The 17,481-nt window shown below is 40.0% G+C and overlaps 1 protein-coding gene across 1 annotated transcript in view; it reads left to right on the top strand.

The window, feature by feature from the left end:
* Window positions 1-9,601: 9,601 nt before the first annotated feature.
* The window catches only part of cacna1fb (calcium channel, voltage-dependent, L type, alpha 1F subunit), a 45,720-nt gene continuing 37,840 nt past the window's right edge, over window positions 9,602-17,481 (top strand). Inside the window, exons 1-3 of the mRNA XM_076277163.1 lie at window positions 9,602-9,623; window positions 12,727-13,048; window positions 14,036-14,141. Coding sequence (XP_076133278.1) covers window positions 9,602-9,623; window positions 12,727-13,048; window positions 14,036-14,141 — 450 coding nt within the window. The remainder of the gene's footprint in view (window positions 9,624-12,726; window positions 13,049-14,035; window positions 14,142-17,481) is intronic.

The following is a 17,481-nucleotide window of genomic DNA, read 5'->3' as shown; positions in this document are numbered from 1 at the left end:
AGGAGGTAACATGAACAACAATGCAGTGGACTAGGGACCAGACACAGCATCAAAGGCCCCCAGCCCCTATATCTGAGCATGGCGCTTCATGCCAGAGCTGTGATATGACAGAAATGGACCGAGATCCTGGCACCGATGCTTAAAGGGAGCGATGATGTATCAGTCAGAGCCAGAGTTGTTGTTCAACCCCCCTGTCAAAATTGGCACCATTTTTTTCTGCTCCATCGTGACGTGCCCATCACTTTCAACTAAGGTCCAAACTCCAATGAAGCCCTTTCCTCCTGCAGGCCTAAACAGAACAGAAGTGTCCTGTTTTTATCACAGATGTTGGAGTCCATATCAAAAATAAAAGGACCAGCCATTGGGCTTAAAATGCCATAAAATGTATTCACAGGAGGTGTAAGGGTGCAGCTATGTCTTAGCTGTGGTGCTTTGTCACTGAAAGCAATAACAGTGTGCCTTCGCTTAGAAATGTGACAGCACATTCAACTCCATGAAATGCTATATGTGACTACTTTTCATTACACTTTGTACACTAAGATTGTAGATTAAGATGAATATGGTATACACAGCATGCACACTGCCAAAATATGGACTAATATTCATATAACCATATAACAGTTGTTACATTGTGCGCGCACAGCCCAGTGTGGACTACATGGACCACCATGGCAGTGTTTTCCTAAACAACTTCGTTAAAAGAGGCTGATGCAATAAGGCAGGCCCTTCATGGGGTCAGTCTACAGGAGGTGTGTGCAGTTCGATGAGGGTAACTTGCACCCAATCTTAAAGTCACGCTTAAGCCTCTTCGGTCTCACCTCAGTAATGCTGTAATTTATGAGACTCAGCTCAACACACTTATCACCCCCGGGGTGTCCCCTATAACACCGCTGTCCAGCCACCTCTAATCACTCGAGAGACAGCTTGTGGTCCTTTGCTTGCGACTGCCCGCATCTGCACACGACATGTGGACATCCTTATTTGAAGAGTCTTACCACAGACAATTTGCGTGATTACACCTGCTACTGTGGTTGAGCTCTGCGGTGGATTTGGGTCCCTATCAACCATGCTAGCTGTCTTTCCTGAGGATTTGGATGAACAGAGCAGTGCAGAGCAGAGCTGAGGAGATCAGAGAGAGAGAGAGAGAGAGTGATGATGGAGAGAGAGAGGGAGAGAGAGATAGGGAGAGAGGGCGGTTTTGGTGGAGAGGGAGAAAGAGAGAGAGAAACAGAGAGAGAGAGAGAGAGAGAGAGAGAGTGGTTTTGATGGAGAGGGAAAGAGAGGCATCATGCCGAGGGGGGAAATGCAGCACTGTGTGAGTGAGAGTTCCCTGTGCAGTAAGCAGCCTATCAAACAGAGTATCAGTCAGGTAATGCTGACACGGGAGAGCCAGTTAAGGATGACCCTCCTTTCACATTGGCCCCTCTGATTGACACTCATCTCATCAAGTCACTCATAAACAGGAGGCCACACAGGACGCATGCTGCATAGTTTCTAATTGTTTACATCATGCGTCCACCAGTCAGGAGCTTGAGTGAAACTCGCAGGCAGCTCAACCTCCACGCTGGGAGAATAATGTAACTCCATGCTGCAAAACTGAGACTCAAGACAGATGACAGCAATGACACGGCTGCCATGCCATCACTGGATTACTGCAGAGGTAGTTACTAATATGAAGCGCATGGTACTCTCTCGGAAGCCCATACTGTTCTCCACCTGAATAACGGAAGTTATGAGTGCAACACTGAATAAAAATATATATTTTTTTTTTACACTCAAGCTCTCAAAAATATCGCCTCTTCTCTTTTCCACTCACTCTCAAAACACACTCACATAGAAGCACACACACACACACACACACACACACACGTTCACACACGCACTCGCACAAACCAAGCAAACATATTTTCCCCTCACACTTGAATTGGTGGGAAGAACTACATAGTCTTGTTGTGGTTCCACATGTTGTGCAACAATTATGGTTAATTGTTCAATTATGGTTCAAATGATAAAAATATTAGCATTTTATTCACGCTGAACCAGAAAGGTATTGTTGTCTAAGGCGGTTTTTTTTTCTTCTTGAAAATAACTGATGTTTTGGCAGGTAACTAAAAACAATGAAAGGTTCGTTTGAAGCAGATGCACACATGGTATCTGAACAGCTATACATTGAAAGCACAAAGGAGGTTGCCCAAAATGATATCCTTACTATGATTAGGTTATGCCATTTGTGTCCCGACGAGTAATGTAGCCAACATTATGCCAAGGCACCAGTTAACACAGAGACCACAAGTGACATTACGTCGCCTACTACCACAGCCCGCATAATTTACAATGGATATATTGGGGGAAAATGGACAAAGCGGCGTTACATGCTGTTTCAATGTACATTAATGCATGATACCTTAATGCGTCGTTTTATGACATACCTTCATAATTCCAGCCTCCCCTCGACGTGTTGCCTTATGGCTATATCCTTTTTAAACACTCTATCGATATTGATTAATTATCGGTGTCGCTGGTGACTGCACAATGGGCTTATTATAACAAGCTAAAAACAAAGGTTAATAAATCCATTGGTCTGCGTTGATGAGAGAAAAAAGAGGGAAGCCACAGCAGCAATACAACTGATGACAGTCCAGCGCGGTAGCCATGCTTTTGGGCTGTTAAGCTAATGGAACACAGGGCAAAATTGCATTGCATTCAGCACAGTCCTATCTTCCTAGGGAAAGCAATAAGGAAACGGCGATAAGAGCAGAAAGGAGGGGGCATGGATGGGAGGGAACATAGTGTAGAAAAGAAAGGGAAAGGACCGCCTATAGTGTGAGGGGATTGGCTCGTTGGTGTAAGTGGGAATGCGTGAACGTTCTATGACTCCTCACCTAAATACCTCAATCATAAGGCACAGGTTGAAATATTAATGATGAATAAGATGCTGAGTCTCCTTATTCTAATCAGAGGCTGAAATTATGTTACTTTAAATTAAAAGACACGCGCAAATCGATAAATAATACAATGCTAGCTAATTTGCCCACAGTTATTATAGCCTATAGGCTATAATGTATATACACAAATGATATACCCTAGTGTTGTGGCTTAGCTTGCTTTTGTCAGTGTTTTCCATTCATTAGTGGTCATCCTTTATCCCAAAATAAAAGCACCCGGCAGGCTGCCCGGTAGCATATCTGAACGGCAACGTGGCATAATCTGAGCAGTCTAATCTGATATTAATTAACACTGATTTTATTTAACGAACACAAACATATAAAACGCGCCCAATGAGATCGTGCCTTGTATTTTCACTGCAGCAACACTCTAATGCTCTAATGGTCTCGATTTAGCTGAGCTCAGCAAAGACACACACTGTTTACGGCTCTCTATGACGAAAGAGACTCCGAGGTTTTAAAGAAACGCAACTCCATCCGCACTTCCGCTGCAAAGAGCCGGCTGCCACCATGGTCCATGACATAAGCTAAAATGTTTGCCATTTGTAGAAACTGCTGCATGAATTAATTTGTTTCATATGTTGCAAATGTTGCAGCATGGTTATCTGCACCTTTGAAGTCACTGCGATGTCGCCCCCTTTGCTGTAGCCTACCACTTTAACAGGAAATGAATGTCTTGAACGTGAGCAGAAATTACTTAACCAGCGTAACCTGTGCCATCACGTTGTCAAGGAAACAGAGGCGTATCCTAGATACAAGATGGTCTTACATAGTAGGCTGAAATTGTATAGGAACTGATGCAGCAATATAAAACAATAGACTTCATTTTATCTTCTTCATTCTATGACATGTTTCGTTTGTTTTTTTGCATTTTAAGGTATGGATTTCTGATATGAATTTGGCGCATACATAATCAAATGCAATTACAAATAGATACTTACCCCCACATAGCCTACCAGCAATTATGTGGGCAGCCTATCCCCTACCAAACCAATATAGACCTATAGAAAAGTTAACTTAATTAGGGGATATCTGGAATGTCAGAATGGATATGGATGGATAATGACTGTGTTAGCCATTCTCCAGGGAGTGCAGTACTGAGCAGAGCTCTTGGGGAAGTGCTGAGGTGGCAAGTCAGACATTAAAATGGAGGTACCTAATGACTTTACATATAAACTCTGAGCTTGACTCAAAGGCACAGGGCCAGGTCAGACCACACATATAGTCCTGGAAGGACAGCCAGCAAAAAAGTGAATTGAAGAAAAAAGGAGATGCATTTGAACGTTTTTTCAAACCAGGCTGAAATGCAGAGGTTATTTTTGTTGTTAAGAAATGAAGCAAAAGGGACAAGTAGGCCTACAAAGTCATGTTAATGTGGAATGAACATCAAAGTGGTTTTGATGGAACATGGTAAAACATGCCATTCTAGACAAATGAAAGAATGAAACAATGCCGTTCGAAATAAGTATTTTTCTTTTAGCACATCTGTTGTCCAGTTGTGGCTATTCATTCATGGCTGTATTTGACACAGACATGTAGCAGAGATTTCATATATTTTCATTGCCTGCAGTTCATTTTACCTGAATGAATTTGAGTTTTTGAAGTGCGTGCGGTTGAAATTGAAAATCTCTCATCTGAAAGACATGACAGATTATCACATCATATCTAAAACATGGCAAGATTAAAAAGAGACAATCACCAGCAGGAATATAATAGCAACGTGACAAATGATAATCCCTCTTTACCTTCTGAATATTTTTGCCCTCCCCCACATCCTCCTGCCTCCTACCACTACAGCAGCACACTGATGAGAGGAAAAAATACAGGTCAATGCAACATGTAGCATTAGGTCAAAAATAAGATGTACTGTACTCTACCTCAACGATTGAGATTTTAAAACTGAATGAATTTGATGTATTTACAATGCTGGAATTCCATCATCATGGTTATGGTTATGGTTATGGTTATGGATTTAGCAGACGCCTTTGTCCAAAGCGACACATAAATACAAAGCAACATAATAATATTTAAAATTGAACAGGGAACAGATTAGAATGTCGGTCAAATATAATAAGGAGAATAGTTATAATAAACAATAATATCAATTCAATCAATAGTCTAATAAAAATAAGCAATGAAAATGAGGGGAAAGGCAATAATAAAACAATAATGTCCATTCAATCAATAATATAAAAACAATGACATGCTAAGACTACATTAAGGAGAATATCAATAATAAACAATAATGTCAAATTAATTAACAGCCTAATGAAAATAAAACAATATTATACAAACCATAACACATAAGCGCTTAAACAAGTACATGTTGAAGTTCCAAGTGTCACGCATGGAGGAGGGAGTGTGGTGGCCTGGGGGTGCTCTTGGTAGCAGTAGAGGGAGTGTGGTGGCCTAGGGGTGCTCATGGTAGCAGTAGAGGGAGATTTGAACAGGATACTAGTCTTAAAGAGAGGAGGCTATTACTCCTTACTTGGATAATAACTAGGACCACAAAGGATGGTGTACCGAGTGGCAGCTTGTAATGAGTATATATACTTATACTTATACTAATCAAGTAAATAGTGTATTATTACAGAGCTCAGGAACAGCATGTTCTTCTAACATGAGACGTTAATAACAACGCATGACCAAACTCAATCATGACCATGACTCATGACCAAGCTCAAGTGCAAATGTTAAATGTTAAAACTTTCTTAACAGACACAGTCTTCCAAAACATGTTTAATCAATAAAAAAAATGCAGTAAGAATGCCATTATTTCATTCAAGAAATAATCTCAAACCATAGATTTCAAAATACCCCCCCTCTCTCTTTGCTCTCTCTCTCTCTCTACCCTTTGCCAGTTTTTGTGTGTATCTTTTATTCATATGTGGATCATAATGATTATATCTCGGCTTCCCTGAAAATGAGGAATGAACCTCCAAGAATAAATAAAGGTTTGAATGAATAAATTAATGAATAAATAATATGTGGACCACTGTATTTAGAATATGGCTTACTTTTCTCATATTTGAATGATATTGTGGTTGATCAGTGTATTTTCTCAGTGTACAGTGTATTTTCTGGCAATTTACAACCTATGTAAGATAAAATTAAATGTTCTTTACTGACCTTATTACAAGCTGACCACATTTGCCTCCTATACACATACCTGTCACATAACATAATACTGATTCACAAATACAGAATAGCTCAAGTTCAAGTTTATTGCTATGTACTCATAAAAAAGGATTTATCAGTAATGACATTTCTTATGCTCAAGAGCCAGCTTAACTTTAAAGAATAAATTAAATAGTACAGAGGTAGACAAAGTACACCATTCCTTTACTTAAGTCAAAGCTCAAATATTACTCCAATACAAGAGAAAGTTGCTATTAAGTCAACATTTTACTTGAGTTGAAGTACAGAAGTACTTGCTGTTAGAAATACTTAAGTATTTAAAAGTATTTGTCCTTTTTATTGTGTTGTCATGTAATGTTTATTTTGTCAACAATATGATGCATCCTTCATATATGATGAGGCTACATCCTTTGGTTGGTCACAAGGACTTAAACAGACCTTCCTTGCATCCAGCATCAACATTTTGCCTACTTTCATAACTTTGCAACTGTTCAAAAGGATGCAGTAATTCACTTATTCATTTCATTCTCTGTTCAAAAATCTAAAACATTTTCACTGCCGAATACAGGATAACTCAATTATGAGTATAGTTTATTTACCATTTAATGATGTAAAGATCTAGCTATGTGGTGAATGTCAGGTGATTGTCTAATTTCATTCCAAATTCACAATGATCATGGAGGATATTCTGATTATTAATCTGCTTTCACTATCATTACCACAGCCAAGTTCAAATTGAACTATTTCAAAAATTAACATTCAATAAGGTCTATTGCATTAGTGCATTTAACCCTTGTAATGTGTTCACATTTTTGTTACACAGCCAATGTTCCCGGGTCTGGTGGTTTTTCACAGAAAATGAGCCAAGGCCAATGAGTTTGAGTTAGGAAAAATAATAAATAGCATAATCTTTCTTTTAGCAAACATTGAAAACAGGTCCCTTAGACCCAAATACCTTACAAGGGTTAAAGAATCGCTTTAAATATACTTAAAATTGATGAATACTTCAAGCTCATATTTTAAATGTACTGGAGTCAGAAGTACAGTATTTGCCTTTGCCAAATGAAATGGACTAAAAGTCACGAGTTTCTCAAAATATTCATACTCAAGTAAAATGCAGATACTTGACAATCATACTTAAGTACAGTAATCAAGTAAATCTACTTAGTTACTGTCCACCCCTGGATTGTAGTAATTAAAAAGGTATATTGCTAATTAAACAAGACTTTGAGTATTAAGGGAGGAAAAATTATAAAAGAAGATACAAGATAAAAAGATAAAAAAAACTAAACTGTCAAGTACAAAAAAAAACACAGAGGAGGTGTGAGGTTAATGACAGTAGGAATGAGGAAGAGTTCAGCACCCTGATGACCTGTGGATAGAAACTGTCTACAGGTACGAATGCTCTTGTACTTTCTACCAGATGGCAGGAGGGTGAAGAGACTGTGGCTGGGATGACTGGGGTCAGAGAGGATCCGCTTGGCCTTTCTCCCGCAGCGCTGACTATAAAGGTCCTGGATAGTTGGTAACTCAGTCCTTGTAATGAGTAATACATCTATCTACCAAAATACATCCGAATGATCAGAACATCATAATAACTATAGTGCACTCATGTTCATATCTAATATTTCTGATTCTTAATGATTTAGTTTAATGTTTTGCCATATATCAATGTGTCAGACATTTGCTGTTTGCCATCAGTGAAAGTGAGAACTGTGAAAGTAAACTGTTGTACCAGAGAATTCCACCAGAGAGCAGCCCACACCACTTTTTCACCAAGGTAGAGCTTGTGATGATCGTGTCCAACTCTGTTAAATATTATAATAATAATAGTAAGAGTTTAGTCTGAATTCTGAAGATGACAATCATTTTTATTTAAAATATTATAACAGGTTGGTCTCTATTCCCATACTACACAAACAGAAAGCATTTTTGAGCACCAAAACGACAGAAAACCTCAGAAGAGTATAACTGATCTGTAGTGACTGTAATAACCATGTCATAGGCATGATTTCCTGATTTTGTGTAATTGTATGGGTTGTTTTCTATGCCAATACTTCATGTGCAGCAGACATAAACATTTAAAGGGCTGATAAGATGATTAAGTTTTACATTTAAATTCATGAACTTAAAAAATCAAACAGTTTCGATATAGCTTTTTCCTGGAAAGAGCCGAATGAAAGACACTAGTCTTAAACTCTATAAGGGTTTCTTATATTATTTAAATCTAAAAGGCATCAGACCATTTCTTCACGTCAAGAAATACAAAGAGATCGAAACGTAATTTGACAGAAGAAATTGACAGTAAAGCAGACTTTGACTTTGACCAACATAAACCGCAGCATTATCTATAGGCCTATACTGTGAAAAAGAGATTGTTTATGGAAAACATTAATGACTGACATTCACTTTTCTGGCATGGTTATAAAAACAAATCCTTGGTGGTTTCTATGAGGATTACAAAGACTTAACTTACAGGCTTACTGCATGTTGATGGCATGTGAAGGAAGTTTATGTCATAATAAAGCTTGTGCATTTGACTGTGAATATGGTAGAATTGATTGGATTGACATTTTATCTGTCTAAGTTCACATATATGTGTCTTTATCATAAGAAACTTGTTCTCTGTTCTTGAAAGTGCAAACTAGGCTAAGTCAAATTGTATTTACAGGTCACAGAGGGGTGTGAATTAGGCCTAGGCCTACTACAGTTGCATGTGTTCTGTTAAAACCACAGTTCTACATTTTACACAGTAAAACATCTGATCTGATCTGATTCCAAAATGCCAGAAGCTTTATGAAGGAATTTGATTTGGGAGTTGTTTTACTAGGCCTATATATCCAAGCCATATCCTTGTATAAAACAGCATCTCTACGCATAAATGATCAGCCACACACCAGACTTCAATATGTAGAAAAAACACATTTCCATGGGCATAATAGTTACCCACAATGCAATTAAATTCAAACGTGCTGCTAAATATTGTAATCGCATGCAGATCCTATCAGTTAATATGTTCCGTGCAACCAATGAGTGCAAAGCTTGATATTTTCTGTCGACAGCCCACTCATCTGGCTGCTTCCCACTACCTCCCTTTAATAAGTTTCTAGGCTGCCATCCCCTTTAAAGGACTCAATTTTTCTTTAATCCTGAATTGATGGCTTAAATGCGGAGACAACTAGCTAGAGACCAGAGAGAGTCCGGGAGGTTTGTAAATTTGTAAATAGAATACAGAACAAATCAAAGTTTATTTTTTAACTCTGTAAGAACATATCACGAAAAGAACATCTTTGGTCTGGTGGAGTTGTCTTGAATTTTATCGGGCTTTAATTGATCCGCACTGAAAAGCAATTAGGAAGTGACTTGGGAGCATCAACGAGGATTAAAAACTATGGTTCGGTATTTTTTCAGGATGTAAATTTGGAACATATTTACCTTTCAAACGTGACTGAAGACGCTAAATACCTAAGATCATGTACTATCCTGTGATGAGGTGAATGAAGGTGATAACCTCCGACATGTACGAGGAAAACCGAAAAAGTAAGTGATGGATTCCCTTACTCCAACACTTAATGTTGAGTTTAACATGTCCGTGTAATTTGCGGGGTCTGTTATAAATGTATTCTAGAATGCGGATGACTGATATGCTTCTGTCTTGTGCATCAAACTACTGTCCGTGTAACTTTCAGGTAATAGGCTATAACTGCACCTAGGAAAGTCAACAGAACTTGACTAATTACAGAGGCAAAATGGCTCACCACTATCAGTAATTATAATTAAAGATGAAGGTTATGTGCCGCAAGCTCTGCTTGAATAAAATTATGGACCTATTTTCCTCTCTCGTCACGTTCATTCCCTAACAGATGTTGTCCTGCTAGACAACTCACATATTTCATGGCTAATTATCTTCCACCACAATTCATACAGTTGATTCATAGCCTACCCATGTATATTCCGTATTGTGAATAATGATAAACAACGTCTGCATTATACTGCATTATATTTTACTTTGAGTAGGTCCATAGGTAATATCATCCATGTGTAAGGTTTGTTAAAGCTATTATTCTATCTACTTACCATGCCATAGGGACATTTCCCCATATTTAACAGTACACAACTTTAATGTGTATACTTTGAACATTAAATTACCCATGTGTCATGGCATGAACATGGCATTTGGAATTTAGCATTACTTCTCTTTATCAAGAGTTAATGCAGCACTCACAGGAGGATAATTCAGATTCAGATTCAGATTTTAAAATGATGCAAATCATTTTGACTGAATCTCATATGACAGAACACAATGTTGAAACAGTTGTGAATGTTACATTTAAGTGTCCCCATCTAAATTATGAGGATGACACCTCCAATGTTTCCCACAGAACTGAATTCTATTTGTGGGAGTAGATTTGCAGAATTAACTTGAATTCAACAGTTTTTAACAAATTAGCATAGCGTGGTTATGATGAACCAGATGTAAGCACAATTTAGTACAACCTGGAAAATCATTGTGTGGTGGTCAATGTTGATATTGTGGTGGGCCGCCACAAATAAGTCAATGTGTGGGAAACACTGCACCTCTTATTGAAATATGCCAATGGAGGTCTGCATTCTATTGATTACATACTTCCAGGACAAAGCTGACTGAATTGGCGTCATGAATAAAAAAGCGGAACAGAATTGAATTGGCTCCTTAAATTATAAAAGCAAAGTACAGTTATGCAGCTCACTCAACATCATTTAAGAACAAAATGTGCAACTCCCCAGAAACACATCTGCGTTAAAAGTTGAGCCACAGTTCTATGTATCATAGCCAGTCCCATAAGATGTGCCAGAAGTTTCTAGAAACAGCAAAGGCTAAGGAATTTGGTAAATCATTCAACAAGAATACTGTGGTATGTAACAAGCATTTATACATTAGGCCTACCTTTTGTTTGATATGACAACATTGTGTTAACTATCATATAATGGATGGATATTCTGCAAGATATTTGCAGAAGGCAGACTGCAAGTGTCTCCTTATTGTGGACCTGCTTCATATAGTCATTCATGACAATCAATATGAAGAAATCTATAAAGAATAGGTTTTCCACATTATTGGGACTTAAATATCTATAAGATTCAATAATACTTTATAACTTTTTAGCACTTAATGCAAGTTTACTACTCAGTCTTGACCAAAGGTTCAATTTTTGATTGTCCATACCATTAAGGGTTTTGATCTGTAATCTTACATATTCAACTCCTGCAAAGTTATTTTGTCCAATCCGATAGTGTAGTGTTTGTAATGTGACAAAGATGTTATTCAGTGTATTACATTATATCAGATATATTGCCATGCATCAGATATATTGCCATATTAAATCATGTACACCTGTTTCTCTGGAGTACACTTGTAGCATAAGGGGTCCCCCACTGGTTATGTAGATTTTAGAGGTGTTTACACCTTGGATAACTTTAGTATTCTACAATGAAATCTCATTGTCTTTACTATGTGAATGAATAAGCTCAATGCTCTGAGCGAACCTAGAGCCTTCTACAGAATTATCAGCAAACCACTGTTCCTGCCCCACCAATTATGTCTTAGGCATTACCAAGTACAGGCATAAACTCTGCCCACGGACCCATTTAGAAAGCTGAGATTAGCTCATCATTTACATTTAAAATAGGCCTCTACAGGAGTCGAGCCGATAGGTAACCTCCTGAACTTCCAACACAAATTATTCTGCCTCCTGCTGCACAGTCCCCACCACACACCCCACACCCCTCTGCACTATTTAATACCACTTGAAAGGTTTTAACAGAACAAAGACTTATCTGTGTCTGATAGCAGTCTTTAGGCACTGCTCTGCCCAAATGATTATAATATAGTTATAATGAGCTATCTGTGCTGTCCCTCTCCTAGGCGGCAGTCTCTATGCTAGCTCAGCTCTCTGTGTTTAGAGTGGGTCCACAGGTACTAGCACATAACGCCCCGGCCCAGAATGCCTTTCGCACTCACTTGCACAGAGAACTAGGTCACAGCTGTCCTCCACAATATGGCTCTTTTCACCTACTGTATTCTCTGATTCCTCACCACAATAAATTCCTGATTTTTTTTAGGTTTCCGTTGTTCCGTGCCACCCATGCCTAACTCTCTCACACACCTTAGGTTTTTGGTCTCATCTTGTCCTGTCGGGATGGTTCAGGAGATTTGTATCCAGCTAGGGGTTTCTGAAGTTATGTTGTTAATGAATGAACTGATGTATGGTTTGGGGTGGTAGAATTTTCTCATACAGTTGTGTAAACCAATGCAGGTTTTTAGAAGATAGTTGTTATTTGTTAATACAAGTTGCCATATAGGTGTTTTTATGTGATGATTCACATCATAATGATTCAAGGTAGCAAAACAAACATCTGTATAGCTATGTGGAATTCTCCTCTTCATCTATGGTCACAAATAATGATTCATTAATGACTTCTGACATCCTCAGTTGTCTTAAGATTTGAGGAGTTTTTTACTTCATTTTTCCTTATTCTTAATGTTTCCTCTTAGCAAAACCCCAATCCTGTCCTATATGTCTTTGTGAGGGTTAGTTGTATGTGGTAGCTCCAGATGTTCCGCTCATGTGATGCCCCTGTTCTTCCTTAGGCACCGGCCGAGATGGATACTCCAACGAGGCCGAAGATGGAGGAGGAGAGGGGGAGGAGGAGGAGGAGGAGGGTGGGGAAGGGGACGAGGGGAGTGGGGGTGAGGATAAGGGGGGGCTGGGAAATGACGAAGAGATGGATGGCGGGAGGAAGATGGCCCGCACTGACACCCTCAACTCCACTACCAGCTCCACGGCGACGCAGAAGAAGAAGAGCCAGCACGCCAAGAAACAGGTGCAGGGCAACCAGCAGGTCCAGAGAGCACCCAGGGCCCTCTACTGCCTCAAGCTCAACAACCCCATCCGCCGGGCGGCTCTGTCCATCGTGGAGTGGAAGTATCCTTCAACTCACAGCATAATACCTTACACTGAAAGGTTGTCAGTTAGACTTTCTCCATTGAAATGTCTGAAAGCCTTTCTTTAACTTAAGCTCCGTTCTTTGACAGCACAATATTCTGTTCAATTAGAGGAGGTTGGTCTTTGATGAGGGAAGATATGAAATAGCCATGATAAACCAATGTACTGTCTGTTCTACATTGAGTGTCTCCTTGTTTTAGAGCATATTTAGCAAGGTTTTGAGGTACCGCAAGGGTTCATTCTGTTGTTTATCCTCTAAAGCTTGATGATATAAAATACAGCTCATTCAGCCTGGTTATTGGTAAGCATTATAATGTAGATGTTATAAAGAGTGCATAAAGAAACAGTGAATGGGACACAGTTTCAAACGAATGTAGAAGTTAAATGAAATACATAAAGAATGTGTTTCATCGTAGTTGTTGTGAGCACAATTTTAAAATGCAGCAGGACCTGTTGAAAGGGGCCCTAGTTTTATTTTCCATTTGTTTTTTGTGGTCTGCTTTGTTGACATTTGTCATTAGCAAGTATATTGTCTCATGTCAATTCTCATGTCATTTAAAAATCCTTGCTTAACAGGCATGTATAACTAGGTCATGAATAAGCATTGATAATAATGTTTTACTAGCTTTATAGGCAACCTTTATTAAAAACATAGCAACCAAGCTTGACCATAAAGTCAAACTGATGTGTCCAGATGACAGTATATAGGCCGATGTACATCATAAAATATTTGGGTGTTTGGCATCACAGATGGCCGGTGTGATAAAAGATTACTTTGTGTGGCTTTGGCTGCAATTTCTCAGTGTCAGAGGAGGGGGTGAGGGAAAGTAAGGCTTAATCTGATGTGTGCTGCTGTCTTAAGTTCTGTGTCAGGCAGACACAGTCCCTGGAGCAACAACCTGATACCCCCCCCCCCTCCCTTCACCCCGCAAAAGTGCCACGATTCCTTGACCCTCCCTCCTCCAGGCCGTTTGACATCTTCATCCTGCTGGCTATCTTTGCGAACTGCGTAGCTTTGGGCGTGTCCAAGCCTTTTCCTGAAGATGACTCCAATGCCACCAACCACGACTTGGTGAGTCATTTTTTTATTCTAGGAGGAATGATTCTGCTTGAGTTCTGAGTGTTTTGGATGTTGAAGGAAATACAGTATTGTGATGCACCTCTGTAATGCACAATGTATTTTACACTGTAAGGTTCTGCATTCATGTTCCTTTTACAGAACATTACATAGATTCATTAACACAAGCAAACCATACACGTCACTATGGCTACTCTGTGTTAAATGCAGATATTTATGCATATGATATGATTTCACTTGACTTACATTGTGTGGTACCTCAGTTAGCCTGAAAAGGTCACTAAGTGTTGTAGAGCATGCTGTATGAGCTGTGGGTGACCTGTGAGAGAGACACAGTCCAGAGGTGAGAGGTGGAAGAGTAAAATAGGACCTGCTCTGTGACAGAGAGAACCTGAGGCGTGAAATGTTTCACATGAGCCCCAGGCGGCAGAGCATAGAACGTTTTTGTCCGCTAAACAAGGTCAGGTGAGACACCGATCTCATTTGATGTGGCCGGCCAACTCAACCGAACACCGCTCAACACTCTTCAGGATTCCCTCCCCTACCCCTGTCCCCCCCAGCGCTGCGAGGACCACCGTGTTTGTTGCGGTCGTCCTGTGCTGCGTGACTGTCGGTGAGGAAATCGATTTGAGTGCGGGGAGAGAGCAGGGGCATCCTTCACACGGGCCTGTTTGCAACAGTTGAGTGGACATCTCTCGCTGTCCTCCTCCACTGCTCGCCATTCCTGTTTCATAATCACACACTTCACTGAGCAAGTGACCAATGGCCGAGCACGGAGAGCTGAGGTCTCCTGGATGGGGGCACAGGAGGATGTAGGGGCCAGTTACATGTACATTCCGTTGCTGCGTGGGAATAGCTTTTGTCCCAGGCTGTTGAAAATGTAGTGAATGTTTACGCTTCATCCACATTCCTCTAGTTAAAAAATGTATGCCCATGTGATTCATGCCAACTTACAGTACAGAGAACTTTAAAACTGAAACCAGTTTGTGTACTCTCTAGATTAGAAAATCAAACCTATGTCCTTGGCATTGCCAGTATCAGTGGTTATACATCTGACGGCATGTCAAGACAGCTCTTTTTATCACCTACGCTACCTTTCATCAGGGCTTGTGATTTAACTGAAGTCATTTACCTGACTTGACTATTTCCAAACTCTCCCTGTCCAGTTACAAGAATTGTGCTTCAAGTAAGATTGAAAGAGTCCTTGTAGCCTCTTGATCAGTTCTGTTGGACAGTCCTTACTGGTTTTCAAGTAAGTGTTCATGAATAGTACTAGTTTATTTTTTGTGTGTTTAGTGAGACATCCAGACAAGAAAGTCCATCCTGAGCCGACTGAGCGTGTCCTCTTATGTGCTTTGGGTGTGCTGCCACTGCCAGCGCTCACTGGAAAAGATGTCAGTGTTACACTTATGGGCCTGCAAGCCTGTGTCACTCACGTAGCACTGATGATCTCAGAGTGCGTCAGGCACGATGCCATCGTTTGAATCTGCGCTTGGTGTGGGAATTGACATGAGGTGAACTTGGGGATAAACATTTTAAATGGAAAAAAAGAAAACAGTTCGCAGTTCAGATAAAGATACGATCTGCAATCTATTTTTGAGAGATACATTTTGCATGTTGACAAGTGCCTGTTCTCAGCTTGTGGCTATGGACACTGACAATAGTAACATGGATGGATGTTTGTAGTGCTGTAAATGGCATGGGAATTGGGTAGTAAATGTAGTAACATATAGACAATTAACAAAGATGATTAAAAGGCTGCCGTGTGTATTGGAATTTATCACTGCTGATGTATCATTCCAATTCTAATCCATGCTCATCATAATTTCAGAATTTCATAGATAATAAATTTGGGGTTAGAGAAATGTGATAACGTCTCGTTGCAAACATGCAACGTGTCATTGTCACTCTGTCATGCTCCCTACGGTATGGGACTTTCTCACGTCAGTTATCACACCCATGCTGGTGTACACTGCTTCACAATTCTCTTGCGTTGTCCCCATCATTCATACTGTCAAGTATCATGCGCGATTGAAATGTTGGAACCCTGCCAAGTTGAAATGGTAAATCCTGGTCCACAATGGCTGTCGTCCTTCCCCTTCTGACAGATATGTTTGATTGCCACGGCAGTCTTACTCCACATCATGCGAGTCCCCGTCGGTGTTACGGTACAGTGCACACATTCTGATGTCTCCATCTGGATGTATACTCGACTGTGAGGCCTGCCATTCTAATTGAAAAAGCATTTGTTTAACAGTGTGTGATTAAAAAAATGCTTTGGGCAACACTCAATTTTAGTGCAGTGCTCTGCCACTGATTAATATTTCAGTGACGCCAAGTGCCAATGTCTAATTTGCTCTCATGAAATGCAGATTGCTGTTGATATGAAACAAAATGTCTCTTGACAATGTCATCCATGCTAACATAGTTAGCTTCGTTTTATTTGCAATGAGCAACTGTTCCAACTCATCCAACAAGGACATTTTGTTAAAAATTTTAGGACTAAGAACTAAGTATAAGAGTCATATTCAACTATAGTATATATTCTTACTGTTATCTTGAGTGAAAGCCTTCATCTCTCATTAACTAAAATGGTTGTATTCAGTAAATACCATTGGCCAAATCTGACCAGTTTGACAGAAATTCATAGATGCAGACACCGTAGCACTGTTCCCTTCAAGAGCGCAATTGCATTGTAAGCCGGCATTCAAAGCCAGCTTGTCTGGGGTTTATGTGAGGATATCTTAATGTTTGCTTTAGCCCCAGTGTGGAAGGTATATATTCACCCGAGGATTGTTGCGAAGTTGCATCTGTTTCCATAATTTCCCCCACCATACTCGCTCACACACACACGCAAAGGGAGGAGCTTAAGGGCTGTGGACTGTGTGGTTTTGTCTAAGTCATATCACGTGACGGTGGGAATTAAACAGCACATTATGAGGCAGGGTGGATCTATGTATTGTCCTGCCCGTGGAACCCTGTGTCCATGTCCTACATTATGAAGGGGGAAAACAGCAGCAATGTAAACAAAACGGCATGTTCACGCTTGTGTTGCAGATGGACGCGGCCACTATGCACCACCTTTTTTACAGTTTGGTATGGTTCACCAGCAGACTCCGCTACCTTTAGTCATGGCCGATTATAATCACACTGAGTGCATCACATTTGATCCAATAAAAAGCTTTGAGTCATTCCATCCATCATTTCCTATGTGGCAGCATTTTTCTCTTCCCTTCCCTAGCTGCAGCACCTTCCTCCATCATTGCTTTTTTAACCCTGTGTGTGTTATCTCTCATCTCTCTCTCTCTCTCCCTCTCTTTCTCTCTCTCGCTCG

The sequence above is a fragment of the Alosa pseudoharengus genome, unplaced genomic scaffold, assembly GCF_046254945.1.
Source record: "Alosa pseudoharengus isolate Yale_2024_CS ecotype anadromous, Long Island Sound unplaced genomic scaffold, YU_APseudo_1.1 YU_APseudo_1.1_scf_9, whole genome shotgun sequence".
NCBI classification, from domain to species: Eukaryota; Metazoa; Chordata; class Actinopteri; order Clupeiformes; family Clupeidae; genus Alosa; species Alosa pseudoharengus.
Note: the sequence above shows the minus strand (reverse complement) of the source record. Positions and strands in the feature narration are given on the sequence as shown.